This window comes from Opisthorchis viverrini, assembly GCF_000715545.1.
Source record: "Opisthorchis viverrini unplaced genomic scaffold opera_v5_196, whole genome shotgun sequence".
NCBI classification, from domain to species: domain Eukaryota; kingdom Metazoa; phylum Platyhelminthes; class Trematoda; order Opisthorchiida; family Opisthorchiidae; genus Opisthorchis; species Opisthorchis viverrini.
The window spans coordinates 125,577-149,657 of NW_008751851.1; the positions used below are offsets into that span (position 1 = coordinate 125,577).

General features: G+C 43.4%; 1 protein-coding gene across 1 annotated transcript in view; it reads left to right on the forward strand.

Moving 5' to 3' along the window:
* Positions 1 to 1,207: 1,207 nt before the first annotated feature.
* Positions 1,208 to 24,081, forward strand: part of T265_07956 (hypothetical protein) — a gene marked incomplete at both ends in the record, with an annotated part of 53,237 nt that continues 30,363 nt past the window's right edge. The window contains 7 exons of the mRNA XM_009173627.1: positions 1,208 to 1,282; positions 7,621 to 7,714; positions 12,881 to 12,948; positions 12,996 to 13,088; positions 19,783 to 19,882; positions 21,447 to 21,619; positions 22,309 to 22,341. Coding sequence (XP_009171891.1) covers positions 1,208 to 1,282; positions 7,621 to 7,714; positions 12,881 to 12,948; positions 12,996 to 13,088; positions 19,783 to 19,882; positions 21,447 to 21,619; positions 22,309 to 22,341 — 636 coding nt within the window. The remainder of the gene's footprint in view (positions 1,283 to 7,620; positions 7,715 to 12,880; positions 12,949 to 12,995; positions 13,089 to 19,782; positions 19,883 to 21,446; positions 21,620 to 22,308; positions 22,342 to 24,081) is intronic.

The window sequence follows — 24,081 nt, forward strand, 5'->3', positions numbered from 1 at the left end:
GTAATACAGTCAAAAATGGAATCATTTTTCAATGTACGCTTCGGAGATGATGACATACTGAGATCGTTGAAACCCGGCTTATAACAAGCATTTCCAGTGAATCGTTTCAATGTACAATTAGGTTTTAAGTAAGAGTTCACAATAATTTCAAAATTCCTAAATTATTTGGCTGGGACGTCCAACAGCGTTTCTTTGACAGTGCTATCGATGCCTTGCGTAATCGATAAGCCATATAGAAGAATTCTGAATCGACATCGCCTATATGGATGTTGGTCTGAGGAAATAGTGGTCCTTCCCAATTCATGAAGAGGGTGTCCACGGTTGTAGTCCGTCTTGGCCGGAATTTACAGCGTTTCCGGGCACTCCATGAAGGTGTGACATTTTGTTCATCGAATCGGTTGGAGAGTTCGCTTGATTCGGTTAAATCACTGACCTACTACCAGTTTAACGACATATACTACTAATGAGGCATGAGATTAGTTGGTGGTCGTATCGAAACTCCTCTCCGCGTCTAATGGAAGGTGAAGTTTCTTACGGAATTTGTGGAACTTCTTTGGACTGTTCGTTTACAGTCCTATAATAGTCAACGTTTGAACATAAAAATTGAATAAGTCGCGCGAGAATGATCAGTTTATAAAATCTATGGGCATATGAAACATCTAATTTCCTCTTCAATAGCTTGTAATTGGTTAGCTGGTGTTTACTAATAGACGGATTCCCATGGAAGAGACTTTCTGCTTATACTAGTGGTTGAAGTAATTGTGGTAGGAGGGGATACTTCATAGTACATAGAAAAACGCACGGCCTAAAATGAATGAGGGGGCATCCGTTTTTCGGGCACTTGGTTCAAACGTTGCTCACAGATGGCAAGTATTAAACGCTTCTGTTATTCTGCTCCCCAGTTGATGTCTCTCTGTATATTTGGGGAGTGTTTTATGGAGATATCGTTGATGGTTCCCGACTTAATCTGGTTTCCTTCCTCGAAGATCACAAACTTCCAAGAATAGTACGGTGGCGTGATCACTTTTGTGGGGATATGGCAGTGTATATGTCAGACAACGAGGACCGTTCCACTGGAAACAGCTGGCTTCAACTGCTGGTTGCTTACTTCTGATGGGTGATTGGTTCAAAGTATTAACCAATCATTGGCGTGCCGTCTATCTTTAATAAGTCAACATCCACTTCATCCTCACTACCATACCAAAAAATGAGTGGATGTCATACGAAAAAGCTGCAACGGAAATATGATTTGACCTCTCAGTCGAGGGCGATTGACAAAGTGGTAAGTTCCTTAGTCGATTTGGGAAAGTAGTTGACTTTGTGAAGTTGCTTTAATAGCTCATGTAGCCATGACGTGATCTTTTGTGTGCAAAAAAGCAGTTAACCTTTTTGTGTAAACCATGCTTCGGTGAGCTGCCTCATATTTTACACTCTTTGATGATCAAATGTTACAGAATTTCGGGAGTTACAGATCAACTCTGATCGAAATGTTTTTTTGCATGAAATATTACACCTCAATTCAGGTTTGTCAAAAATACCATAGTGTTAACCGGAAAGCCTGACGTGTTGTGTCGAGCGTAACCTTTTTCAAGGACCTTGGTTGAAAGTGCGACGTTTGCTACAAACTACTGGAGTGATCAATTTGCTGTTTAACTCTAGGTGTATTTTAGTGCACGATAGAAAAATACGGGATATCTGCTCATCACGGATGTACGTGTGGTTGCTCAGAAATGTGCTGGCTGGTCCCGATTTGTCAATGATCTGACCTGGAAACACCTGATGAAAGTTATCACATAGTACAGTTGTCCCCCTGAATACAAGCCACTTGGCTTGGCATTCTTTCAGAAACGGCCAGGTTTGTTCGGTTCATACAGTCTCATTATACTTTAGTCAAGATACTAGTCAAGATATTCAAATTTATAAAGTTCTACTGTTGTATCTGACTGCTGTTTCCGCTTCAGTGCCTAGTGCCAGAAAAAAAGACTCGCCAACAAGAAACACAACAGCTTTATTGCAACAAACGAGTACGAAGGTACAGCAGTTTGGCGCTAAATATTGGCGGGACACTGCCCGACCTTAGTCCAACGCTGTCTGATTGGCGCATAGTGGAGTTGAGTGGCTCGCTACGTTTCGGGTATTCTGGGATAACCTTCAGGAACCTGATCTTCGTGACATCTACATTCCCAAATATTCTTGAAATTGATGACATTTGAATACGTTTGAGTTCTTCCTAGCTGACTCCATCAAGAAGACTAGACTCAGGCCCAGTATGAAACCAAGCAAAGCCAGGCTTCTAAGGCACTCTCCGGGGAATCTATAGAGAATCATATTAAGTATCGTTTGTAAAATAAAGTATACTGTGAACTTAGTAGAACCTTTCGGTGCTTTGAGAGAATGTCTGGTATTAATTGTACGAGGGTATGAAATGTGAAAAGATTATCATACTACCGCTTCAAGACAAAAGAAAATCATACTTAAATGTGGATTATTCCTCTTGGAACGGGGACCGTATTTGATGTGTAAACGCGGTTGCGGCAAAACAGTTCACTGCCCTCTCGAGTGTTCAATGAGTTCCGTCGGGGTGCAATGAAACATTCATCTGGAATACAATCATTTCGTCAGAGTTTCCACTGTGACATAACTCATAGTCTTTTGAAAACCAACAACGTTCTAAATTCAAACAGCTGCTAAAAATTAAAATTCCTACCCTCGTAGTAATTAGATGTTTCTCGAGAGTCGCTAACTAACCAGACAAAACTCTCTAACTGTACATCAGTAGGCAGATTATTGTCTTAACTGAGCAACGGCTGTTAAAAAAACTGACATTCATAAGCAAAATAAGGGGAAAGCCTTTCGAGAAATAAACCCATTTGCAAATCAATTTGGTTTTCACAAGAGACTCAACCTAATCTCTCGTTCATGATATTTTACAACTGAATGTGCCGCACACAGGCCGCCTCATGATTCAGTTGGCACGATATTCGAGATATCGCAGTATATTTTCATAAAGGAAACTACTCACAAGATTGCTGGAAACTCGTCGACAGCCCAGGACCGGTTTCGCCCTTCTTGTGGCTCATCAGGTAGGCGCAGTCCCCGAGTTTCCGTCAATCTTGTGTTCTACTTGAACCCAAATTAGACTCTTTTCGAGAAGTGCAGTCATTTGCAAATCAATTTGGTTTTCCCGAAACTGCGCCTACCTGATGAGCCCCAAAAAGGGTGAAACCGATCGTGGGCTTTCGAAGAGTTTTCAGCAACCTCGTGAGTAGTTTCCTTTATGAAAATGGGAAGCCTTTCTCCGAGGAGCTGTTTATTAGCAGTTGCAAACTAATCGGCAGGAACGTAAACGTCTCATGTGCATCTTGTTTTTAAAAACTGACCGTTCTCACGTGTCTGCTTTAACTTTTGTGCGTGTTACTTGACTGTCACACAAGTGTAAACAAACGCTGCACAGCAGTTCCACAAGTTCTGTAATATGCCTTCTAAGAGACGCGAGGCGGAGTTACGAGCAAATTACATACTACTCGCATACACCATCAGTAGTGTCCGCCATAACACGTGTTTAACTTTCTAAAGGAACACGTGAAATTTCCCATATTTTTCTCTGAAAAGATCGACGAATTTTGTTTCATTTAATGAAACTTTAATTTTCGTGATTTCCTTTGTAAATTTTTGATCTCATACGGTCTAACCTTTCTCAACAATCGCTAATTCCTGGTGTTTTTTCTTCTCTTCTACGGGACTTTGAAACCGAGAATCATTTAATTCGTGGGGGTGTATTGATGTACATGTGACCTTCACACTCGTCATCCGATGATGGCATGACCAGATCGTTCGTCAGTTAGACACTGTTTTGAAATCACAGACCTGACTGAATGAGAAACTCTGCTAGTGTTTTTGCAGTAGGGCGAACACGAAATCCATACTCTAGCTGCAAAAATTAGGAAGTACTTATAAGATTCAACGCTAATTTTAAGCCTTGCACATTCTTGGACAACCTTATGGTGGTAGTGTTTGCCTGACTTATTCTTGTCTCGGAATATTACGGATAAAATCATGTTTATCCTATCTTAAAAACCTTGTCAAAGAGCTTAAACCTGTTTTTTGTCTTGTTGCCAACCTCCCAATCCACTTTAGACGCGGCGTTGTTGTTTAGATGAGATAAGAAGGGTTGTCTAATCGCGCCAGCCTCAAGCTTATGAAAGAATCCCAATCAGATGCCTGGTTGGCGGTGTGAAATTTTGGCATAAACTTGAGAGCGGCTGTTTCTTTCTCACCTGCTGCGGTAACCAACAAGTTGTGAACTTTTTACTGTTCAACAGCCTTTGAACTCACAATATATTCACTCGTTGTAAAGCCATCTGATCGGAAACCACTTCCACTTTTCGAGTCTAATCGTGCATGACATCTGACTACTTCCCATTGGCACATGTCCTTTCAAAACATGTTATTTGCTTGCTCGAGTAGTATATAAGATGGCAAATGACCCTCGGCCTGCCTCAGTCTACTTGTTATGCGAATGATCATGTTTCGGTTCCGTGAATATGCTTGCCATTTCCCTTATCTCACCGGAGTTTTAGGCAATCCTCTCGAGAAAAAGAATTCACCACCGGGGTTTTAAACGCCTTTGGTACTGATAAACTAACCTTTGGAACAACGCTGACACACAGTTGAGAACATTTGAATTGGACTGAACATCGGGACTGCTACCAGAGAAAAAGCACCTTTCCTCTTATGGCAAGGTACACAAAACCAGGATATCTCAAAGGCAACATCACAATTCGAAATACATGAATCCTGGGGCAAAGAAACCCTGTACACAGGGAAGTTGGATGTGTGTCAAACTCAGATTTCAAACAAGTGGTGTGCTTTTACCCACTTTAAAATCTTTTTAGTATGGACACCTCAAACGGTTATGCTCGGAAACCTCTACGGTCGAGACGCAAAATTACAGAATGGAAGAACCAAACCCAAATTCTGTGTAGGCTTAGGTGACCTGGTAGGATCTGGGCCGTCGTAATTCCCTCAGGTTATTCCGCGGCTATGCAACAAAGGCAGTTGCAGCAGAACAAGTATTATTTGTTATTGTTTTTCTTCTACCTTCGAGTGCGGGAATTATCATTGATCAGAATGACGTCACCAAGCGTAATTCGTCCAGACACTTTTCATAAAGGAAACTACTCACAAGATTGCTGAAAACTCGTCGACAGCCCACGACCGGTTTCGCCCTTCTTGTGGCTCATCAGGTAGGCGCAGTCCACGAGTTTCCGTCAACCTTATGATCTAATTGAACCCAAATTGGACTGTTTTCTTGAAATACACTAATTTTCAAATCAATTTGGTTCTCACGAGAGACTCAACTAAATCTCTCGTTTATGATATTCTACAACTGAATGTGCCGCATGCAGGCCGCCTCATGATTCAGTTGGGACGATATTCGAGATATCGCAGCATATTTTCATTAAGGACTGCGCCTACCCGATGGGCCACAAGAAGGGTGAAACCGGTCCTGGGCTGTCGACGAGTTTCCAGCAATCTTGTGAGTAGTTTCCTTTATGAAAAGTGTCTGGACGAATTACGCTTGGTGACGTCATTCTGATCAATGATAATTCCCGCACTGACACTATTTCTTGTCTTTGTTGAACAAATGTGCCGACCTCCAGCGTAGGTTTCGTTTCTTTACTTCATTGAAGACGTGTACACTTGTTCACTAGACGCAGTAAATGGTGGCTAGAAGTTTTGCGCTTGGCAAAGTTAACGTGAGGAATAATAGCGTCTTTTTGGGCCAGAAGGAAGGCACGAGTAGTTCACTAAATTGGCTTTAGTAATAGTTCGAGTTCAATAAATCTTTTCGATTCCACCGCGTGAATCAAATCATCCTGACACGCCATTACTTACCGACTGGTTTGACCTTAATTTTCCAACTGCGGTTCGGAAAGATGAAACTAAATCAACGCCAAAATATATACCCCACCTTAGCGCCTAAAATCATTGGATGATCTTGCTGAGTTTTTGTCATTCCTCGACAGATGAATTTCTTTCATGACGATTGGGTGTCCACAGTGAAGACAAGTTAAGGTAATTAGTGATACTTTCGATGGAATTTGAGACAACAAGAGGGACAGAATTAGCCAGTCACGCCAGATAAATAATAGTATCAACGATAATCATTCACTTGTAGCTCGCTTTAGACGCTTACCTGCCATGGCACCTGAAGGAAGCACGCGGGCCTAGCCCACACAAGGGTATTCAAGATGCTGAGTTTGGGTCCCAACAGGGGACCTTGGTGCCTTAAAGGCTGAGCTACCTCAGATCCAACTCACACAAGGCTGGCAGAAGTTGGATTCAGGTCAGTCACGTAAATATTCATTTGAGAAACGCATTAGAAGAATTTGCAATTACAGACGAGCATTACTGAAGGAAAATATAGGCAACTATGAAAAGTTCGCAATATTTTCCGCGACAAGAAACAACCAGGGATTTTGAGCCGCGTTTATGGATACACCTTGCACCTGACAGACTCCGCGGTCACGCGTGGTCAAAACTTCTGTTTTCCAGGAGAGTATTGTACTTATCTGACACACAATCTGTTGATGCACAGAGCACACTGTAAGAGATATTGTACAAATGGGAGGCCGAGAAGCGCAATAGAGCTACTTTATCTTCGTTGAACATCATTAACATATCACGCCTATGACGATTTCGTAGTGAGATTCGAAACCAACAAAATCCTGGCACCTAGAGAGGATCATCATCATCATCGACAGCATGACATCAGTGTTCAACACCGATACTTCACTGACGTACAGCCATGATTTATTTGAAAGCCTTATTGTAAAGCAAAGAGTGAATGTGGACAGAGAAGGGACTTAGTGCTAGCTTACCACAATCATTTCGAGGTGCCTACACCTCCAGACATTTACTCAGGCAATCTGGATAAGAAGCTGACAACAAGAACACCAGGGACATCGGTTGGCAGCCATATCTTGTAGTGTCTCCAACCAGGCACAGTGAGGATCACGCGGTCCCTATCCTGGAAGGCGAGTAGCACCGGCAGCACCCAAGCGTTTCGTGATCTCCTTCATACTTCTCTGCCAAGTCAAGGGTTGACCACCTCTCTGTTTACGCCACTCTGAATTACGCATGTAAAACAGTACTCTCACTTATCTTTCCGCCACACAAATGGTCGCCTTGACTTTTCATTATAGACTGACTTCACCCCTAAAAAGCCGAAAGTGATGCAAATCCCTGGAAGTAAAAACAGTTTCGTGTGTTGAACAGTTCCTGGAACTTTGAGAAATGTCCTCAAATGCCAGGGTGATGCAACAGGTTAAATGAAGGCGACTGCTGCAGTTATCATATGCTAAAATAGTGATTTTGTCCGATTGGTATGGCATTTGAATCAACTGATGCAAAAATTCATCAACTTTCTGGCGATACTGTTGTTCTGTGTTATCCATTCAATAACTAGTCCAAGGTGTTTTTGACCATGTGGTCACGGACCGCTTCGGAACGCTGTCAATTCGTCCCCCTGCTCTAACCTCGTGGGGGGGGGGAACAAAATGTTTTTTGCTTCCATAAACCCATCAGGTTCCCTTTTTGTTTTCCATTGAAATCCAGAAAGACATTCGAGTATCACCACTGGAGTGGTCCAGGGAGGAAACCTGTGTGCGAAGCATGAAAGGCCTCGTCGATTTTGTGGCAGAAAAATACGGTGCGTTTGGGAAGATGTTTCTATTTACACATGTTCAATCAGACATCAGTGTGATTCACACTTGATATGAATTTCAGTAAACACTTCTTGTCGTTTGACATTTCACCATCTTGAAGTGGTGTCGTCAGTAGACGTTGCCTTGTGACATTCACGTTGCTCAAGGTCGACAGAGTTCTGTTCGTGCTCTCAGCTCTGAGGTTTTTTTGTTATTACTACAACAACCAGGCCGATTTTTGACCGAATCTTTTGGAAAGCTACGTATCTAAACAACGGCTTCTCCGACCATACGCGTATAGTTTTTAAATGCCTTCAAAATTTTACTCTGATTATGCATCAGCGCTAAAGTACCAAAGAACAGTTATCATTTGGTCAAACCGAGACGTGTGGACAGTAACGGTGAAAGCATCACAAATTAGTTGTCATCCTCCTTCTGGTTTTTTCTTCCCTTCGGATTTGGGTTAGTCCAATGCAGTATACGCTCGTAGTACAATGAAGGATCTCGGTCAACAAAGAGAAACTAATAGGAATTATCTCCACTTGCGTCGGGTCAAAAGATGTGGAATTTCGGGGTAAGATATGGGGAACTCACACAAATTTCACCAGTTAAATCGACAGAAACAGCTGAGAAAACTGTCTACAGAAAGGCATCGGGATACGCCGATTAGCTAGGAAGAATCGACCCAGAAGATAGACAGCTTATTATTATCCCACTACACTTTGAAGTCCGTGGGCCAGAATTTGTAGTTCTACTCTCAGGAATAAACGTGATGCTAAGGGTAAAGACTATCCCCTGCATTTTTAGCCCGCCGTATCACAAAGGGTCAAATGGGTGGGTGACAGCTGGTTCCGAATATCGGCCAGTTAATGATGGCTCAGCAACATTCCAGTCCAGTTGGAACACAGGCTTAATAAATAGCTGCACCTTGACGTGGTAGTTGGGCTTGAATATTGTTATTATCCCGCGGGTTAAGCTTTGTTGTTCAACGTTAAGTAAGAATGCAATGGTCAGTGAAATTTCAACGTTTAGAGAGCAGCTAGCTACGAATGGTTGGAGTTAGTCGGATGACAAGGTCTGCAAGTTGTTAGATATATTTTCCGGGGGACTGGCATGTTTATACTTACGGAGGCAGAGACGTTTCACTAACCTGAAGGAGAACGAGTTAGAAAATGTCAACTCCCAGAGACTGCACATTCGGATTGCTCAGCAGTCACCCGTGGCCATCAGCCATAATGGGTGCAAAGACAAGGAGCAAATATATATTATATGCTGTGGCATTGGACTGCGCAAGCCTGCCACAATCAAGTGGGTCAGACTGTAGAATCATTGACCTTGAAAAGGGTCTCCTAAGAAAACCTTAAAAACTGCTGTCTGCCGGGTTACCCTCTTGGGTTAGCCCCCCCCCCCCGGAATAAAACCGTACATTCACCCACTGCCTTGTGAGTCAGACTTTTGAGTTGGAGGCTCTACGCGAAATGACTTTGACAAATCCCCGTCTTTGGCTTGAGTACTTAGAGCAAACACCTATCCACTCTGTATAAGATTAGGGGCTAAGCTTCTTAATTTATCAGCGTCCAATTCATTTACTACATATATCAATAAAACTCCCTAGATTCCTAGCCCTGGACCCGGAAAAAACAAAACCTACGCATATTGTACCATCAGCAATGAATCTGATCAATGCATCACCGTAGGTCAACAAACCTACCTTCCTCATACTTCCTCTTTAGAAATCGATGTTTAGTCTGTCTCCGGAACAGGCATACAAAACCCTACCACGGAAGTGTATCTTAAGAAGGTTTATGGCTCACTCTCCAAGCATCAAGAAATCTTGAAACGGCTCACAGTGGTTTCAGGGGGATGAGTATAACATTTTGGTGCCGCAGCTGAAGACACCCAAATTGACTGGATTCCTTTGAACAAATGACTGCTGGGAGTCATCATCATCGACAGCATGACATCAGTGTTCAACACCGCTGCTTCAGTGCCGTACAACCACGGTTTATTTGAAAGCCTTATTGTAAAGAAAATAATAAAAGTGGACAGGGAAGGGATTTAGTGCCTACTTACCACAATCATTCCGAGGCACCTACACCTCCAGACATTCACTCAGCCAGTCTAGATCGAAACTCACAACAAGAACGTCACTGACATTGGTCGGCAGTGAGCATCTTGTGAACTGGCATCCTCCAAGCCGAGCACTCGGAATGACTCCATAACAGATAGTTATCAACGGCGAACTTGTGTTCAGGACTGTCGCTCGTTTTTGGAGAAAGTCCACGTAGCCAATTTATACCCTATTTTGTGGGACCATGTTCTAGCTCGATTCCCGGAGGCTGAGGAGACTGCCTACAAGCTTGAGCCGTCATTGCAGTCTATGAGACGTTACTATTTGAACAACCTGTGAAAGCGAAAAATACTGGTGAGTCAAATGTAGTCTGTTTTGGAACTCGACAATCTGCAAATTCGGCGTTTGACAATGTGCCTCCATAAAATGAGCCACGGTTAAATTCGAGTTAAGTCTCACAATCACCCATGTCCTTTCCCGAAGTGCAGAACAGTACGATTTCATGAGAAAACCTCCGAAGCAACACCTGATACGCAGATTTCAGGCGGACCGAGAGAGACGTTGGCTACCAAAGACCGACAACTGGAACAGCCGGTGGAGACTGTAATAGTCAAAATGCTCTCTACAACACCTGGTCAAGGAAGTTGCAAATCAGTAAGATTGTTATGTGGGAAGCTACCTCAAAATTTCATAGCATATCCAACCGGCTGATTTGGAGCACTTCGAAGAACACCTAGGCCAAGTTTAGATGCTCAATGTAACGATCGATTCACTAGCAGCTACATATATTGGGACGCGAACTGCTCTGTTTCAACATAAAGTGAAGGCGGAAACGAAATCTGTGTTTTGGAAGTTAACAACCCACCCGATCTCGATCTGCCGTGTTTGAGGACCTGTTCAGTCTGGTGAAATGTGTGCAAAAATTTGGAAGATGAATGGAGTGACGGAGGGATGGTAGATGTCTCATGATACTCCTGTCTCCAGAAATGTTGTGGGGCCTTAATATGAAGACAGCCGGTGTATCAGTTAGGCCATCATCGATTCTATGTCGATCACAGGTATCATTCTTCTTAAGCTTGCTATCATAGGTGCATTTATGGTCGTGCTAAACAAGCCGGATTCCATCCAGGTTGCCGATGAGTCAACCATGTAGTTACCTGAGGAGTTTTTACGAAACTGTCACACACGAAGAAGGCCTTCTTAGACCCGGAATAAGCTTTCCAGTCAGTCCATCACACTGGTCTTTGGTCCATCCTTCACAGATATTCATATATTTTCATCAAGCTTCTCCTATCCTCATATCCTAACCCTTGGTGATGCATGAAAGTTCGCCGAGCCTGATCCCCTCAGTTCAGTATCAAAATTGGTGTCCGTCAAGGACACTCTCACATTTCAACATCGTAATCGAGCATCTCACTGGAGAAGACCTTGGAGACTTGGAGCGTACGGAAGATACTGCACTATTTGCTTCAGACAATCTAGGCACAAGAAGCGATTAGTGCTCTTGACACTTTTGTCCTGCGATTTGGTATGGGGTCTACACCTTTAAAATGCAGAGACTACTGCAAGACAGAGTTAGTTTATCAATTAACCTGATAATCGCATCGTAATTACTGGTAGACTTACCATCTAATGAGATCACTGCTAATGAAGTGCATGCTGGAATCATCAATGCCTATTCCGCTTTCATTCCAGTTGGGCACATCCGGTGTTGATGCAAACAACTCAGCAGTGTGCCCAATGTCACCTTACGGTTGTACAGCATAGCGTTACAACAGAAGATTCCTCATATTTGAAAATCGATATCTGGCACATGTATCATAAGAGCACCGACTTAGTAATGCCAAACTGCGATGAACGATTTTTGGCAAAAATCAGCTGTTTGTCCAATTATGTGCTCTGTGTGCCACTGTTTGCTGAGACAGAATGTGCCTGGACGATGCCTTACGAGGGATTTCGCATAACCTGCAGACGGAACATGGAAAACTACCATGGTGCAGTCGCCTGCGAGACTGGGGCACCAAAGACCTACCACGAAGACGGTTGAATGTGCTCGCTGACAAGTCAAGTAACCTGGGGCGGCGTTGTATCCATTCCCTTTCTCTTGATCATTCACCCACAGTTCCTTCTTGTCTCGTTTTTAATGTTTTTTCTCGTTGGCCCATCTGTCACAAATTACCCCCTGCCATAATCTGTGGTGACATGAACCACCGCACATACATGCATAGCTCACGGTTGCCAAACTGCACTGAAGTGGACTGAACGCACTGAGAGCTTTCATAAACGCATCTTGAACAACATGTGGTCTTCGGATGTTTGTCCTTGTCTTACCTAGGCTACACTCTCAGACAGTCTGTTCAAAGATTGAGCCTTGAGCCTTTCTGCAGATTGTAAGTCTGGAGCCTGGCGACCCCTAACCCATTAGGGAATGAGTTTATCGAATGACAGCAGGAAAATTTAAAGTCAGTGAATGTTTTTACTGGAAAGGATCTACCTTCTACTTGCAATGACTTGTGACATATTTTTTTGTTTCCGCCAGTCTCCAGCTGTACTCAATGAGCTATCTGTAATCCTGTCCATAAAAATCACTCCACTGTTTAATTTTACTTGGTATTGTTGAGGTACCTCCGCTCGTCCTGACGAGTCACGCTTAGTCAAAATCGTTCATACATGCATACAACAGCCTCCTAACTGGCTGTTGTCTTCTATTCTAGGTCGTTAGACAGCTAAGCAGTAAACGGGCCACGACCGCGCGAAATGAAGGGTCACTGCATCGGGTTGGTGATAACACGATCCAAAATCCCACTTTTGACACTGTCACCTTGACAATGTCTAACCATGGACCTGGCTTCCAAACCCCTGTCTTGCTTACGGACAATTAACTGTGAATAATCGACCAACCATCTTCACCTTGGATCTAAGTTTGACCACAAAAGTCCAACTCCTAGGCCTGATTTTCGAGTAATTAGGTCTTTCACGTAACATGCATTTTCGATTCAGCTTCTACGCTCCAAAATTTACTTTCCAAATTATACCCACTCTGTAAGAGAACCCGACGTTGTTTTGAAATGTAGTTATGGCGGCCTATTTTGTTTCACAGGTGATCAGCCGTGCTTCGGACAGAGGAGCAACTTTGATGCGGCAGCCGTTTGGAGCACCTACAGACAGGTAACGTCGTGCTCGAATGTCAACGATAAACTCAAATTATTCTGTAGACACGAAGAGATACTTTGGCTTTCGGTAGTGCACTCCGTTCTATTCTCCCAAGTGGAGCTATTGTTGGGCTTTATGGAAGAAATTCACCCGAGGTAAGTTGAACTGTTTTCATGAACTTCATTGTTTTCGGGTTGAGGGCTGTCTCGTTTTTAATTTTGGTTCCATACAATATAGAAAACTTTTTTACGCAGAAGCAAGGTTGACCTTTTACCTATTTTTTCTTCTGACTAACTGCTTGTCCGCTCACACTACTTTATTGTCCATCACGTTGACACTAGAAATTCCCCATGTCTATTCTGTCCCTATTTGTAAAACCCGCCCCACTTTTGTTTTTAGTGCGTGTTCATGAACTGCCGTTTGTTTGTCCTTACCAACTCACTCATTTAGCCTTGAGGTCATCCGGCCAGCTGGTCAACTCTGTGCTCGTGTGACTGTCTCACGTGGGAGCCTGTTTGCTCCTCTGGTTTGTACTTTTGTAGTCCAAGTGGATCATTTGTTTTGGACGAGCGTCTACTGTTGAGGTTTGTATAATTTGTGATTAGTCCTCATTAATAATACCATATAGAAACCCAGCTCCGGAGGTCCTGGTATTACGCGTCACTCGAAGATACCGTTCGCCCGGTACACCACAAGTGCCATCATCTTGTAGTATCTATAACGATTTCAAAACCCAGCGACCTTTTTTCACACTTACTTCTAAGTACTGGGTGTGCGTGGGAGGAGTTGGCCGAAACCGATCGTCGTATAACCACCTATCTGGTGAAATATCGTAATGACGATTACCCCACGATCAACTCCACCATTTCCCGAGAAAGTGACTGCCACAACTGCACCACAATTAAAGGTGCCTCTTGAATGGAACATATAGAACGAATGATGAACTTAATCATAGCAGATGCCCACAGTCTTCTTATAAGATACGAAAGAGCAGTCATCGACAGCAAGACAGACAGTCTGACTACAATTGGTTCACACCACTTGGTAGAAATTGAAGCAGCAATGGGACGCCGAGTAGAAAATGCCTAGACCAAAAGTTTAGCACCCATGGTTAGGAAATTGCATGAACTCATGTTAAATGTCAAAAAAACACTTGAGACGTTTGGATAGAAAAACTTATCTGGCTGCCTACTCAGCACAACTGACCAGGAACTTCCGATGAAAGGGCTCAACTTTAATGTCAAAGGCGCGTCCCACAAAGATTACCTATCCAGCTTAGAACACTCCTTGAGGCCAATCGAAGTGTCCTTGGGAGGTTCAACAGCAGATCCGAGAGACAACTGTTCCGGAATTGAATTCCAAACAAGTAAGAGACGTACTTAGAAAACATTGCCGGAAGACACATCACAGTGGTAACGGACAAGACATTATGTTGAAAAAGCCAAACAACTGCTACAATTCAACTAATCATGACCCGACTTCAAACTTCATCAATCGAATCAACACGACGGTCAAGCAATTGCAAACAACACACGAGAGAGCCAGCCAGGAACGATGGAAAATGAAAGCCGATGACACCAAAATTGCACAATTCTATGGACTACCAAAGGTGCACAAAGAAAGGAGTCCAATCGTTTTACTTCCAAGTAGTCCATCTAACAAATTAACAAAAAGATTTATGGAGAAAATTGAAACACTTGACTCCTGGATCGGAACACGCAACCATGGCCAATTGCTACGTAAACTACGCGAAGTCAGTATGGAGAACGATGAAATCATGCTTTCCTTTGATGTCACATCACTGTTCAGTTCAGTTAACCACAACCTCGCGAGAGGTGCCATAATCCAAACATGACAGGAACCATGAAACCTGAAAGATTATGCAGGCTATTGGGCTTTTGCATGGATATACACATTAGCTTTAATGGACAAATATGTCAACAGCTGAAAAGAACTCCAATGAAACCTCCAATATCAGGATTTATGGCTGAGGCGGTAATGCAAAGACTAGATAGAGCGCGCGGTACTATAAATCATCAATCCAAAGGTATGGATCCGCTACGCACATGATATCTTTGTCATCATGGAACGAAATGCAGTACACAGTGTGCAAGAACTGCTCAACACCAAGTTTGAATATATCAAGTTTTCAATCGAACTGGAGAGAAACAAATGGAAGGAAGGTGCATAGAACTCTGGAAAGAGACATATATGGACCAAATACCGGACTACAACAGCAATCATCCACTAAACACATGAAGAGCTGCCTCCAGACCCTGTTCAAGAGGGCAGAGACACATTACAGCACCAGAGAATTACAGAAGAAAGAATAAAATCATCCATTCAGTGTATTCCAGAACAAAGAAATGATTGAAGAGCAAGACATCCCAACAACAGCAACAGCAAGAGCAAGCTACCAGGCAGATAGGTCTACCTTACATTAGGAATATATCCTAACTTCTAAAAAGAATCCTCGTATCCCACAAACCGAATGCTGCTATACGGAAACGGATCTCAAGACCGAAAGGCAACCAAGATAAATCGAAGAAGAACAGATTTAGCAATTAACGGTAACGACTGCAACAAAATTCTAATTGGACAAACTGGGAGGAAATTATGCATAAGAATGAAGGAATATAATGTGGCCACCAGTGCCCTTAATATCCATACACGAAGATGAAGATGACCGCGAATTCAATCTGGGAAACGAAAACATTTTGGTATACGGAGGTATGTGACATGGAGGGGAAGTTCTGCAATCATGGTACTTCATGGTGGACTCGATAAACCCATACAATCGAATGGATCCAATTTTCGTACCACTACGTTCAACAACAGGAGAGCCGATTATCGGATTCACAAACTCCACTCCCAGAACGACCAAGGGCAGACTTCACTCCAGCGAGTGCGGGGGAGGACAAATTGAAAGGTCACGTGGCCACCGATCAATCAGGACACAGGATAACAGAGCAGCCAATGGAATCACCCAGTCGAACGACTAATTGTGAGCGAATGTCAGTCCCGGCTAGAAGCACTTAGACCAACACACACGCAACACTACTCAACAATGGAATCACCCAGTCGAACGACTAATTTTGAGCGAATGTCAGTCCCGGCTAGAAGCATCTAGACCAACACACACGCAACACTACTCAACGCAAAAACACCCATCGTTACGCTCCATAACAACGCATTGATGATATCACTTCGACTGATAAGGAAACGTTCGCAATCAAATTGCCCAGCTCAGCAAACAAACCGATGACCATCTACGCTACTTGAGCGACGAACATTCTCCTCTGTAGCAAACTATTAACTGATAAACGTTAACGTTGTTTTGATCTCGTCGTTAGGTCAACAGATATCTAGTGGTGAGCTTATCGGCGATGATTAATAACATCACACACTACTGGCTAGATGATTGGAGATCAACATACGCAAATATTCTCTGGAAAAATAATGTCCAGTTTGATTGGGCATTCGGGGGTTTAAGTGGCTCTAGCAGCGTGCGCGGTGTGTGCAGGGCAGGTTGAAAGGTCATGTGATATGACTTTCACAGCGACGGCATTTCAACTAATCTTACCGTACCAGCTTATGCTACGTCTGGCCGACTTCTTTTGATCGATGTTGGTATTCTGTCAGACTCTGCGGACGATCTGGGTTGGTCCTGTTGTGACTGGTGGCTGGTGACGTGACTGAACGTCCGATCTCTTTTGTATATCTGTCCTTATTTCGTCATGGGAGGTGCTTTCGCCTGTGGTTTTGAGACTTGAATGACATACGATAATGTGTCTGAGGATTCAATCGCTTTTACCGTAAGAAGCATGTGGGCCTGGATGGTGTCCTTTTTTGAAAATGACTGCCATATACTTTCATCAAAAGTTTGGCTGTCACCAGGATCCTTACTTGGTTCAAATTAGTCTTTTCATAAAATCAACCTGAAGCTTACACGGTCCTGACGGGTTCATCAGAAAAACTGCTACCTCTTCTCTACAGTCTGACGTTTGTGGAAGCACTGCCCATCTGCCTCAGTTCGCCGTAACTTCCCGGAACTTTGTCGTATCCTCGCCTGTTCATATGCCGAATCTCCGGTTTTACCGAAACTTTATAAATACACTCATGTGTAAGTCAAACTGGGGGGAGGATAGTGTTGTGTTGTAAAATATATTGCGACATCTCAAACATCGTACAAATTGAAGAGAGCTTAGTCTAATACTTTCGGATTAAGAATATCATAACTGAGAAATTCAGCTTGGTTAGTTTTTCGCTGACGCCAAAGCAATTTACAAATGAGTGCCTTTCGTCAACCGCGTACCATTTGGTGTTCAGGGCGAACGGAGGATTGGCGGAAACTCTGGGAATGCGTCTTTCTGGTGAGTTCTAAAAGGTACAGAGCCGTTAATGGCCTGCAGCGGAGATTTCAGCAGGTATATAAGTGGCATAGTGTCATGTCAGGAAAATATGTATTTCTTGTTCTCACTGAGTACATTGGATAAACCAACGACGTCCACGTTCCTGCTGTACAAGCCAAACTGTGGTTCGCCAAACATAGAATACTTCAGCGAGCACACGCTCTCACTTTCTCTTTGAGAAGGCCGTAGTGTACATTCACGGTAAAAGTTCATCGATGACAAGCCATTTCATGACTTTATGTCGTCAAGGCTATTTGGTGAACGATTCGACATCATTTATTGTCCAGTCGACCATCCATCATTTCTTGCAAACCATACACATGATCAGTGATACTTGTCACATTTAGAGGGCATCATGTTTCCCAAACAATTTATGGGAGGACTCGAGTAGGTAGCGTTGAATTTTATCAATATGTATGTTAATCAGATCAGATCGCGGTAAAACCTGATGTTTCTTGGCCGGTTTTCCACTTCTGGACATGACAAAGGCACTAATTGACTTCATTATTTGTAATTCGCTAGCAATACTTTGATCATCAAGCGTCGACCGAGACCTGGTTTTGTTCATATCAGTTCCAAAAATCCCAGCACATTTACTCCGAAAACTGGTGAAACTTGGTCAGGATGAATGAGGTGGACTCATTTGCATCCAGCTTGACGAGAATGGCCTTGATATCCCGCTTAAACCGTCTGTCGGATGGATCGATAAGAAACAGAAACCTGACCGGCGGGTCAGGCCTGGACCATTTGACGTGATAGTTTCTGCTGCAGCTGTTTTTGACCTTGTTGGGCGCGTATCATGAATTCATAGTGAATTCGAGCCCCAGACCAGTAGCTGAGGACTGTAGCATTCGGTCATGAGCATGGAGCGCTCAGTCACGTGGTTCACATCACATAGATCCGTGGTACTTGGCTGCTGGTGTGACATTTCTCATGTGGTAAATTAAAATGCAACATGAAATGAACTCCGTTTGGGCAGATTAATCATAAGTTGATGGCAATACGAAATGTTCATGTTCTAGTGGAAATTTCATCCAGAAAATGAAGTCAATGTATACTGGAAGTCCGGCGAAAAACGCGAGCGAATGAGTGGCTCGATATTCTCTCTAGGTGCAGGCTTTTGGGAACATTCCACCGATTGGCCTGACCTTCATGTCCTTACACGGGAGCTATAAATCAGTAGGTTTAGGGCGATCAGTTGACGGTCTATCAAGATGTCAAGCAGTTTTCACAGATCTACTGTCGGTTTTCTCGCAAACCTATGTACCCGTTTTCAAGTGTGCCTTGTGCACGTACCGGAGTTTGATCTCTGTTACCGCTGAAGATCTGACTTGCAGAAAGATTCTATCAAAGCTGAGACGCGGGTTAAGTGCTCTCGTTCGCTTTAGACTTGTTATACTTGGTCTTTAATTTAGTGACCACAGGTCAATGTTCGCTCTAGTAACGGGTAACCACTAAGCTGTGATAGAATACCAGTGAGCCGAAATCCCTACTTTTCACTGATGTTCCATTCAGTCAGTCCGGTGAGGAAGAATTCCTCTCACAATACGTGAGTCGGTATTAAGACATTTGGATTCTGCAACCAAATCCGAAATCTCTTCTGGTTTTAAACATATACTGCCGAAGTATTAGGAAGCCCACTTCTTTCAGTTGATAAGCGGATCACAAATCCTTGCTTTGAGGTTTCAGCCTTCGTGTGAACGCAGCCTAAGTTGGTGTTCTGATGCTTCCTACCTGATGAGAATACCCATTTTACTTGCAAGACAAAACGAGATATAGCACTTCAATAACCTATTACTGCCCGGAATGCTCGAGTAATGTGCTTGCGTAGGAAGGTATCTCAAAAATCCAACGAGGATTCATCATCTGAGGAGTCCGTCATCGAGGAATCAATTGGGGTGAAGAGTAACGGAGAATTACGTGAGGTTAATCACGCTGCCGGATCACCCATTCCCAGCTGAAACGTGTAGGCCTAAAACAGTAGCCGGAATGTAGCGGTGTTTGGTTTTCTTAGCTGTGAGGTTCACAGTGTTGATTATTCTCAATGAGGCCGAAAGGGTTCTAGAGTGCATCCCGACTGTTTGGCGTAGGACAACTTAGGTCAACATGTAGAATGACTATCCGGATTCTGATATTCTGGATATGAAATTTATAAAGCTTTTTGGTATCATAAACTAAACGTGTTCTACCCCTATAACAGCCCTATCCATTTGTCATGTCGACCAATTGCAAATACTCTACCAATTAGTGGCTTTATATGTTTGTCTCGGAACTAACTCTCCAGGAATACCTCTGAACACGAAGATTCATGTTTTTCGCTCATGCAACCCTCCATCCCTCTTATCGAAGCCGGTCAGAAAAAAGGGGAGTTTTGAACTCAGCGAATCCTAGTGGATCAGATATTCATAACTCCTTTCCCTTACTATCCTATGTCTAGTGGGTGTACTCAGAGCTCGCATGTGGATACTTTGGATGGGTGGCTTTGCCGTTGTACGACACACTGGGCGACGAAGCAATGGATCATATACTGAACCAGAGTGAGTTTTTGTTTATCGCGATATCATAATATGTTCTTGGGTTTCGAGCACCTGTCCCGCAAAAAGCCTTCAGCCACTGAACCGAAGAGTTGCTGATTAGTCAAGGTATTCTAGTAGGAGTCAACTCCTACAAGATCATTTATCTGGATCTTCGCAACTTGACACTAAAAGTTTTAGCCGAACTCTGGTCCATTGTTTCTAGAATCACTTTCAAATTTCCGTTATCATGAACAGCCTGTCACTTTCGAAGGAGCAGCGTTATCTCCCATTTAGAAAAAAGAGTGGTCAGCACAGTCAACATACCAGATCTAAGGATGAACGCAAGGTCATTTAACAAAATCAACTTCAGAAGAAGTTTACTGGACTTGGTTAAAGCTTGTGACAAGTGCACATTTTTGATTAGGTATTTTGGGGGTCAGCTATATCAGGATTCCTCAAGAAACTATTCACCATTATAACGCAATTGCAAACTACTTCTTTGGTTGCACTTAACTGCTGTTTCTAATACGTAGTCAGATTAGTTGCTTCCCAATGTGGTGATTTGTGGGTCACTTGAAATTCTTTAGTTTCGGGACGATGTAACAACGATGTATAACAACAAAACACCCGTTTGTTTTGGATTACAAAGGCTTGTTAGTTTATGCTGTAACACGATGTGTGCGGTTCCACCAATCACGGACAAATGAAACATGCCGTTACGAATACCACTGCCGTTCTACGGTACTTCAGTTCTGCCGAGCTGATTCTAAAGAGCACAGTGAAGTGAACGATAACTTTCTCTTTATAGTAGCAAGAAATGGGCCAGGATAATAAGGCGACCAATTTGTCCATCCTTTTACGTGTTACAGATCTCTCATTTGAGGTTTGGTCCTGCGGCTGAGTAAAAGGAGCAGGTGTTTCTTCTTGTTGGGGGATCACAAGTATACGTCTCATGAACCTCTTGGACGCCTGAAACATCAGTTATCCACTTGGTTAATCCGGTGGTTAATAGGCAACAACAGACCACGGCACTACCACCACCATACGAGCACACTATCCAGTTTGCCGAACTCGCTGTGACCGACTCACAATTGGGTGTCTTATGCGATTTTCAGAATTTTTATTCTTTGACGGTAATTCACGTGTGAAGCTATAAGATGCATCTCTAAGTTTCTGCGAGTAGTGTCAGTCTACATTCAAAAACAGTCTCATTTCAATAGGAAACATCCGGCAGAATAGAACCTCTATTGAGACTTCAAAGTCTCACATCAGTCTTCTGTAAACATTTCTGCTCATGCCCTGGGACAATTATTTCGGTGAGTCTACACCAAAGGGCAGAAGCACTGGACTCAAGTTTTGCTCGCACCAGGGCCAATCATCAGGGCTCATTCCTAACTGTATGGGGTTTGGACTCCGGACACCCGACACTGAAAGTAATCAGCCGAAATTTGTTCGCCGTATGTCCATGCTTTCTGAAGCCCACAGGTGTCTGTGCCCATTTGGGGACATTTCTATGAGCCTAACAAACCTGTAATTATTTTGATCTTCCAAAGCTCGTTTTATAATTACACATCTGTACACACAGCGGAAGTCTCCTTGGTTGTTTGCGACACGTTCGAACGTGCCCAATCCTTAATAAAGCGAGGGAGCAGATACCTGCGTTATCTCGTTGTTATCAAGATGGATGAAGATGATCGCCAGAAACTGATGAAGAAAGTCAAAGATTCGGTCACAATTTTCACCTTTGCCGAGATGATGGTGAGTTCACTGTTACTTATTGAGTCTGTATGGTGCCGGTACGGAATATCATTCTACGCACTGGTTGACGTGCATCCGATCTGGATTGGTCGGTCACTCGATATTTCAACATAGCTATAACACAGACAGTTGGAGCCGGATTTGTAGGTCATCTTGCAAACGCCTGTTGACAGGCACTAGCAGGCCTGGCATTGCAACAAATACTGACAATGTATTAGTTAGTGCAGCACAGATGTCGTCGGTTAATTCATTCACGTCTCCATATAGGACCATACTCTCCAAGCAGAATGATGTACAATCCGCAGATATCCAGGAAGAACTGTTTCGGTTGTGCTGGATCGACAGGAGAGTGACAGGTACACCATAGCCTCACTGAATCTAATAGAATATGTATAATTAGATCTCGAGTAAGCTCGAGGGTTCTGAACATTTCCCTATCAACGGGGATCAACGTTTTGGCTAGAACCAGGTAAATTATGGGCTAAATATAAAGAGATTCTTGATGAAATACTCGAACCTGCCTATATTTTTCTGTTATTTATTCAAGCCGGCCAACCTGAATTAATTCTGTGTTGGTGCGTACAGAGATGCTTGAATATAGGAATGCAACTAGAATCGTGTCAGTGTCCCCTGCATAACATATAAAGAAATTAATTCTTCCGTTCTATATTTTGTCACTTACTTTTCAGGTACGAGGTTTGGGAAAAGAAGAGAATGTCCCCGTAAGTGATCGTGGAGTGCTCACTTTATTATTTGGCTTTTTCCTAGTAGTACGCCGACCTAACGCACTCGGAGTGAATCACCAGTGGCTGTGAGAACCGCGTGCTTGTCGTACAGTGGTTGTAGCTGGCCCAGTTTAGTTCCCCGATGATTTGGGGTAGGTGGGGTAGGTAGCTGCGCATTGGAGGCAGGAGATGATGAATTGGTGCCTGAATACAAGACTACCAGTGAAAGGAAGAAGGCCTTTGCTGCGGAGTTACTCATTCGGAAATGCCAACTGACCGGTTACAGATCAATGAACAAGGAAGCAAAACTCTAATCTGCATCTTAATTACAAAAACTGAACACCGATCTTCTCCCGAACGAGTCTTCTTGAACTTTCCTGGAGATCCATTGAATCCACTCATTCGTCGGTCAAATCCAAGCAAGTGTTACAAAGTGGCTCCACGAATTCCGCAACAGATCTTCCTTTTTCAATAGACGCAAAGCGAAATTCTACGAACAACACATACTACTCGCGTGCCTCCCCATCAGTAGTATTACCGTTACACCAGTAAACTGTTAAGTGGGCGTATCGGGGAGGGAGCTATGCATTGAAGGCGATAGCTTGGATGCACGAACGCCAGTGAGGGCGCGACTAGGCCATGTCTGTCAATTTCTTTAACCATTGATGTGGCCCATTTTAGGGTCCCCATCCAGGAAGACGCCGATGACCAACGCACCTGAGTTTGCTGGTAATGGCTTTTATACACCGCTGCCAAGTAATTGTTTGACGTCCAGTGGCTCGTTCAAAAAGAACCTTTCGAGCAAGTCGGTCGACTGGCATACGCAGAGATTGTAACCCCAAGCAGAGTCCACAGACTTTCAGGGAATCACCATCGAGCTGGTGCTTAAACAGGGTTTGGATGTTCAAAAATCGAGAGGGTATCAAATTGCTGCATGGAAACTTCAATGGTTGAGTGATGTGGACACAGAGTCGAGCATAAATTCACTTGTAAAAATTCCTGACAAAATCTAAAAGAATAAAGCTTTGAACATTTGCGAATTTTTTCACAAGTTATTGACCACAGGAGTCGCCAAGGCATAGAGAAATAAACCGACCATATCTTGTACCATTTCAGTTTCCACTGCAATAAATAAAACTTCATGAGTGGTAGTAGTAACCACAAGAGCGGAACTAAAAGAACCTCGAAGAAAAGCCCATTGCGGTGCTGTTACGCATGCTCCTTGTGAGTGTTTTAAATGATGGAATGGATGAGGTACAGCTGTTTTCTTCCTTACAGATAGGGCATTCACATTAGGGTGAAAAAAACTGGGGTACTAGATAGGGAGAGTTGGATGAACACACACACTGATTGATCTACGTCAACTAGATGAGGCCGAGTACTACTCAACCGTCACTTGGGCGTTGGGAATGTGTACTGGGAGGTTACCTTGTGCAGAACAAAACGCGCAAGTAGTTATGTTATAAGCCTACATGGAGGATAAAAATCGCTGGAGCTGCATTCTAGCCCAAGTCCCTTGTGGCACTGATATTGTGCGAAATGTGCAGCGTGCAGGCTGTCTCGAATACCCGTTACGGAGATATTCAACGAAATCTCATATCCACACCACTCTCGTTTGAACGTTCGTGTTCCCGTTCTGGAGTAATTACTTCGGTGAGTCCACACCAAACAAGGGGAAGCACTGGACTCGAGTTTTGCTCCTATTAGAGCTCGTCAGCAGTGCATATCCAATGGCCG